The sequence below is a fragment of the Takifugu rubripes genome, chromosome 16, assembly GCF_901000725.2.
Source record: "Takifugu rubripes chromosome 16, fTakRub1.2, whole genome shotgun sequence".
NCBI classification, from domain to species: domain Eukaryota; kingdom Metazoa; phylum Chordata; class Actinopteri; order Tetraodontiformes; family Tetraodontidae; genus Takifugu; species Takifugu rubripes.
This window is the reverse complement of record NC_042300.1, coordinates 6,243,578-6,250,895: the sequence shown is the minus strand read 5'-3', so window position 1 is coordinate 6,250,895 and position 7,318 is coordinate 6,243,578. Positions and strand designations below refer to the sequence as shown.

The following is a 7,318-nucleotide window of genomic DNA, read 5'->3' as shown; positions in this document are numbered from 1 at the left end:
ATTGTTTCTCTTTTAAATTTCAACATTAATCTTTTGCTGTTTTAAGTTAATGTAATATAAATGTAATGCCTTTTCATCTCTTCTACTTTCTGGCTCCTTTGAGTCATTTCCAGGTGCTTGTGCTTGTCTTGGTGTTGCGTTTTATAGTGTCATCTGTTGTTGTTCTCCTTGTAATGCACATTGGCTCCACATACAAGACAGACAGGTCCGTCTACATATCTAAACAGATATTCTGCCTCCTACCTGTTCAGAAAGGTCCTATTTTCTGCCTTTCCTTTAATCATTTTTCAGAGGGGTAGTGCCAGAATTAGCATTAGCATATAAAGTCGCTATGATTACTTTCTCTTTCTTGGTGGTTGGCAAGCCACAAATTGGTGCATTACCACCACCAGCTGATGTAGTGTGGATTTTCACACCAAAACACCAGCAGAGCATTCTGGTATTTGTAGTATTAGCACAAGCGCTTTAAGCAATAATACCAGCGGGCCAGCTCTAATAGTCAATTGGTATGGCTTCGCGGGCCAAATATAATTACATTATGGGCCAAATTTGGCCCACGGGCCAGAGTTTGACACCTATGCTCTACATTATCCAGGTGCTGCTTTGGGCAGCACTCACGCTGCACTCACACTTAGAATTTTTGGTATTTATCATAAGGAAATCAGTTTATAAATATGAAAACAAGATGCTGCTGTGGACACAATTTTACCTCAAGATTTTTAAAAACCTTTTATAGGCAGCTTTTTAGCTAATACCAGCATAATTTTGGCAACATGTGTGAGGGTTTTTTTATGTGTTTACAGTGTTAAACAGAGCTTTCCTAACCTCTCAATTTAAATTTCCCAGTTTTGGACCAAACCGTGTTTACGCTTGTCCCGGTGCAGTACCATAAGCTCACCAAAGGGAGCGCTCTAACACCCGAATTCATCTCAGGTTTAATTGAAACTCCCTGTCAAAGTTTATTGCTGATGAGGTTCTTCATCCTGCTTTTTTACTATTTGTTTTTTCGGGTGATACTTGAAAGTTGACATTTGACTTGGTTACTGCCGTTCACTCTAGTTGTAGGTGCTCATCACACCTGAGGACACCTGAGGTAATTTATCCACAAAAGGCCGACAGTGCCTCTAAATTCAAGGATACGCTGTTTATTATTCCAATGAAAGGACCGTGTGTGACGATAAGACAGATGTGCTGAATCAGAGCGAGCGCATCAATCAGAGTCAGATGTCAAAGGTCACCTCAGTAAGTGTTTATTGGTTATTCTAGAATGAACCTGCTTCTGCTACATGGTGCAACTAACATATGCAGGAAGTGGAAAACCAAACACTGACAAATAAACTACAAACAGCACACGACACAGGATCTGGGACACGTGGAGCGTGGGTTTCCTCTGCAATCACACAGCCAACGTGCAACAAAGTCTACAGACGCGAATTAAAACCTTACAAAGTTTGGAAGACCATCCTCAAAATGATAAGTTATCATGGAAAAACACAACCGAAGTTGAGAGTTTGGGTTTAATTGGTGACAGGAGGATTGCTCAGTAGCAAATCTGAAAGTACTGGCTGGGGGATTTGACGGGGCTCTTGTACAAACAGTCGTCCTGCACCGTGTGCTGGCTGTTGGTGGTTTTTTTCAGGTTCAATGAGAACGACGGTGGCGTCTTCCTCCCCTGCGGCTTGCTGCCTCCCTTAGCATGGGGGTTGGCCGTGGACCCGCTGCTGGTGGGCACCCTCGCCGCCAATTTGGCGTCTTCAGAAGACCCAGTCTTTCTTGTGAGGGGGCTCAGATAGATCTGCATAGTCACTAAGTGAAGTGGTGAAGTGAGGTTAGGAGGTTGAGTGGAGAGCGAATGGAAAGATGCATGGAGAGGGCGGAGGAAGAAAGAGAGGGATGAGGGGAGAGGAAAGGCATACAGGTCATGGTGAGATGTGGAAAAGAATGAAGGATGGACAAAATAACAGCTCAAAACGCAATTCCTTCCACTTTTAATCGAACATCTTTGTGAATTCTAGATGATAAAAAAGCTTAAAATGAAGAGCAGCCTATTTTAGTCCTTAAAAACAATTTGATCACTGTCTAAACTGTCAACGTTAAACGTTATTTTCAAGGTTTCACAGGCCATTTCTTAAATGTTGATGATGAAGGGACGAATCCTACCTTTGCAGTGTGTTACACGTCTTGACCCTACGGGACAGAAAACACAAGAGACAAGCAGCAATCAGTCATTTTCCTGTTTTCCCCTTTTCCTTATCTGCCTACAGTCTTATTATAGCATCTTAGTCAGCGCATGTTTCACATTCCAGCCAGTTTTGATCTGGAAATAAAGGCAGGAAAGAGGGAGCACGTACGTACCCACAGAAACCGCAGCCTCCTTGGACTTGTTGCTGTTTGAAACAGGAAGAGATGTCAGTTACTGTAAATAAACGTGGTGATATGACTGGAAATGTGAGCAGCCAGCCAATAGACCCAGCTGGATGTGCTGGGACATGAGGAATAGTGGTTCAAAAATACAGTGGAGAACATTCTTACCCTTCCTCTGGTTTCTTACTGGCTGATGAGGTGGGTCTTGATTTAGTGCTCTTACATGGACTGTCCTTCACACTCCCCAGTGGGCTCTTTCCACCACTGGAAAGGGGAAAACAAGCCATGATCACCTTGATTTTAGTTTTAAAAGTTTCAGCTGTGATGCATTCAGAAGTCTAAATCAACACACTTTTGTTTCCTGTGAGTTTTGGACCTGCAGGACCGTTAATTTTGTTGGCGAAATTAACATTTCAGCATATTATTTAAAGTTTTATCAACAGGGAAAAACGTCTATGTTCCGGTCCGATTAGGAGCTGCACCACTCTTGCTAATGGTGGCAGTAATTATAGCAATGATGCTGACAGTGACCAGAGCTTTATTCCTCTTGGTTCACGTATATCGGCCTCGCTCCGGATAGAGAAACAGCACATTAAGATGCCGCAGAGAAAAACCATTATTCTCTCTGACTAATGCGCTCTGATGGCAGGATCATTTGGCAGGTAATTGAGAGGAAGACGTCAGCACAGAACGGTGGAGAGCGCATTGTGCGGAAATAGGGGCAGATTCTGAAATAACTGGGCGTTCATGAACAATATTTCAGGGATTATTGCTTTTGCACATTAGATAAATGAAGCCTAAGCGCTGCTTCATTCGAACAATTTTCCAATTTTAAAGAAAACTGGTGCGTGTTAGACTAATTTTCCTCTAATGAGGAACAGTGCTTTTATTATTTTTAGACAAATGCCGGATAGACTCTCAGAATCCGGATGAACACACCTCTCGTTGGCTTCTTTGAACTGCAATAATGTACCTGCGAGGTGGCGTCGGGCTGTAGTTCCTCGACGTGGCGCTAGAGGGCAGCGTGGAGCTCTTTTTCAGGTAGGCGCTGGAGGTGCCCATGGGGGGTCTGGAGGGCAGCGCCAGAGATACGGGCCGAGCTGCAGGGAGAGCTGCATCAGTCCAGTTACTGTAAGTACTTTATTACATTTAACAGGTATTTGGATCTTTGAGTATTCTTTCCTTTCTATGTTGGGGGCAATATTAGTTACAATATTTATATTCTATTGTTAGGGAAAAATCAAACTGACTTTTAAACTATAACCTTCCTGTAGTCAATGGGGACATTTCTAGCTTAAAAATTTGGAAGAATTTAGAATTTATTGATTGAAATCATAATTTGAGGCAGAGATGTGGAGAATTAAATTAAAATTTGAGAGAAAAATGGTCAATCTTACAGAGATCTCTTTTGATTTTTAAATATAAGATGTGAGGCATGTTTAGGAAAGTATTTAAGTTCTGACTTTTTCCTTGGTATATTTTGACAGAGGCTTGCAAAACAAAATGATTATTTTGGCAGAAAAAATATGAATTTGTTTGGTACATACAATTTACCTTTTTACACAGTACATAAGAGAATTAGAGTGAATCTGATAATTTATCACTTTTCACCTTACAGCTTAAACCAATTATATTAGGAAAACACAACATAAAGCAACCAACTTAATCAATATCAATCAATCAGGTATGTGCAGACGTAAGCAATTATCTGTTCACCTTTAGCTCCTGTTGGTCTCCTGCCTGTTGCCGTGGCAGCAGCGGCTTGATGTTCCTCTGAAATGTTGAGCCTTTTCAGCACGTCTGCCAGGGCCATCTTCAGCAGCTGGATCTCATCCTCCTGCATCTGCATCCGCTGCTCCAAATAGGTCAGCCGGTCGGCCACGTCCAGGCCGCTGGTGGCGGAGCTGCGGTCATCTGAAGATGTAATTGAAAACAGGAAGAGAAAGCTCTTTAAGCATCTCCCTCGTTGCCTGCACGGGGAGGGGGGGTCAAGCTAATGAGGTCAGAGCACAGCTGGACACAGCGGATCATCCGTGGTGACATCACACAGCAGCATGTAAACAAAACATCTAAAACACTCCCAACTACATGATATCTGATCTTCTCCTGTGCTGTTATCCTCAAAAATTCACAAGGTGATACCGTGAGAGGCACTGGACACCGACGAGGATTCCCTGCGCCCCTGCTGACCGGGGGGGCCTTCCTCTGTCCCGGAGGTCTTTCTTTTCTTCCTCTCCTCCCTGGAACACACTCTCTTTCCCTTTGTACCGCTCGGATACGCCGGATCTCCTTCCATCTGATCCACTGGCTGGTTTCTACTAAGATCTCATCTCTGTCGCCTCACGTGGGTCAGGGACAAACACACACGCGTGCAGGTTCTCCGGAGTTTTTCCTCTGCTCACATCAGCTGAGTAGCAGGAGATGTTTGGATCCTCTCACGTCCGACGCCGTGATGAGTATAACAGCATTTAAAGCTCTTTCAGGGTGTGTCAAGGTGGGGAGGGGGGATGGGTGGGGTTGAAAGTGCTTAAAACCTCAGCCATCGTCCAATTCAACCTAAATTGTCTCTATCTGTGTGTGTGTGTGTGTGTGTACGTGTGTGTGTGCGTGTGTAGTACAGTGATAATCCCTCAGACTGAGCCTATTTGACCCCGCCCACACACACATAAACCCCACGTCAATACGAGAGATGGAATCCGGGAAAGAAAACAGCAGGAACTGGAAAATGTGGTGTGTGTGTGTGTTCTTTTTTTGTGGTAAACAACCTACAACGTCCCAAAGGTCACGGTATAGGTGCCATCCAGAAAGAGGGTGGCTAAAATGTGATGCACCAATTCTTGGCTTTTAAATTTCTATAACAAAAACACATCGTTTTGGCTTCTAACTTCAATATTCGAGGATTTCTGGAAAATTGTGGCTTCAGCCTTGATTATCTGAGAGTAAGAAGGTTAAAAACTCTGCAGTTTTGGTTCAAGGAAACACATTTTATCCCCGGACATGTGGTTTTTCACCTCTCAGCAGTAATCATTGGCTGTAATCTGTCTCTCGTGGAGGGTTGTGACTCGTGCACGTCTGTGATTTTCTCCTCCTCCCCTTGTTCTGACAAAGACATCACCCTCATGCCACCTCCATATGGGATTGGGATTAGAATAGCACATAATCCCGGCGCTGTAAAAGGGAATTAGCAGCCCAGAGCTCAATCTCTGCACAAACTCAGCCACACAAAGACCAGGCAGGCTCCCTGCTGCTGCCAACACACGTGCACGAAGTCAGTGTCCTGCCTCAGATTACTCCATCTATCGCAGTCTCTCTCTCACACACACACATATACTGTATATACTCACACACACAAACACTGCCTGGAGCGTGTTAACAGCTTTGAAAATCACATGCCTTTAAGGCGTAATCAGAATGACGAGGATGAGGGTGCCTTAATCTGCGTTTGCAGATGTAGTTGCTTGAATGAAGAGCATCTGTCTGCTTGTGCCGGCAGAGTAAAGGTCACATGTGTGCATTAATGCAGAGGGACACGGTGGGGAAGAGCATCTCATTAACTGCCAGTAAGCGTCTGAGCACTGGAGAGTACTGCTACATTTCATTTACTTGTTAGAATGAAATAATCCAGAGGCCGAGAAGTAGAAATCGGTCTTTTTCCTTCTGACATTGTTCAGATTACGCAACAAAATAAAGTTTTCTGCCAACCGGATTCAGGAGGGCTCTAAATTTAGATTTGATCTAAACAGGCAGAATAATGTTTCACACAGCAGGCAAATGTAAGCGACATGTAGTCACTCAACTAATGCCAGAACATGTTATATAATTAACATTCAAACACTTATAGCCATTACGGGATACATTGTGGGAAGTTGGCGAGGTTCAGTCGGCAATCTGATGGCTAGTATGGTGTTTGTTTCCTGCTTCGGATGAACAGAGCTTGCAAATAGTGATTCTTTTCCATCATCAATCAAAACAAGGATCTGAAATCAAAGCCGACACCACAGGGAACAAATAGCCTGACATGTGAGCATTTACCTGGTAATCCTATTTTTGTTATCGACTCTTCTCTACCTGTTATGAAGTCAGCGTCGGGGGCCAGCAGTGAGTCGCTGTGGTAGGTTTCCCTCAGCGATGGCCTCCTCAGCAGGCCCTGGTCCGTCTCTTCCATTCCCAGGCCGTGATCCACCAGCTCCTCCATGTGTGCGTCCCCCTCCGGCGAGGCTGCTGCCATTCCCCCGACTGTCCTGGTGCGTCAGTGTGTCTCCGTCACCATAGGCTGCCACCTCTCGCTTTGTCCCCCTCTCGCACTCTCCTGAAGAACAGTGAAGAGTGCCTGAAGGGTGAAGGGAGACGGTGATGTCACTCTGAGGACAGATTAAGCGCCTGATAAGCCATCTGAAGCTCAGTTAGAGGACAGGACTTGGAGTGACTCTCAGTTTTCTGTGCCAGATTACAGTCTGTAGATGGTTCTTAGGAAGGTCTTCAGAAGAACTTCATGAAAATCAAGTCCCACTTATTGCTGCGTGCAAAAGGCTGCTCCTTAAAAGACAAACGGTTATTTACCCAGACAAAAGGAAAACAGAGCAGCAGGCTGGAAACTTGCTGTTGCAGGCAAAGTTGGAGATGTGCACACATCACGCACCTGAAAAGAGCTTACATCAGGCCCCGATGCAGCGCGAGGACGCCGAGACTCCGAGATTAGGGAGGACAACGTGATTAATTACAGTCATCAAGAGGACAATAAGCTGGACATGGTAATTAGACCAATATGGAAAGACAACAGGAGCAGATGAAAAGCCAGTTAGGTGATTGTGCCCCCCCGTTTCCTGATCTAAGCTGCCTTTCTGCCTATTTTGCATTTGCTGGATTGATTCTGTTGTGCAGCAGATGCTTCTGTTTGCTGACTGTCAAAGTTTTCGTGTAAGCAAAGTCTGAAATATTATAGATATAGATAGAT

General features: G+C 44.4%; 1 protein-coding gene across 6 annotated transcripts; it reads right to left on the bottom strand.

Moving 5' to 3' along the window:
- Positions 1-1,230: 1,230 nt before the first annotated feature.
- On the bottom strand, positions 1,231-6,725 carry LOC101065829 (echinoderm microtubule-associated protein-like 1). Of its 6 annotated transcripts, none has more exons than XM_029849388.1 (7): positions 6,397-6,720; positions 4,081-4,278; positions 3,338-3,476; positions 2,533-2,628; positions 2,356-2,387; positions 2,161-2,187; positions 1,231-1,806 (listed from the first exon to the last, which is right to left on the bottom strand). In XM_029849388.1, exons 1-7 carry the CDS (start codon positions 6,590-6,592, stop codon positions 1,541-1,543), a joined length of 954 nt encoding a protein of 317 aa, XP_029705248.1. In that variant the 5' UTR covers positions 6,593-6,720; the 3' UTR covers positions 1,231-1,540. The 6 variants fall into 6 exon arrangements, with proteins under 6 accessions (XP_029705248.1, XP_029705250.1, XP_029705249.1 ...); XM_029849390.1 differs by having other exon boundaries at positions 6,433-6,717; XM_029849389.1 differs by having other exon boundaries at positions 3,338-3,464; positions 6,397-6,716.
- Positions 6,726-7,318: the final 593 nt, after the last annotated feature.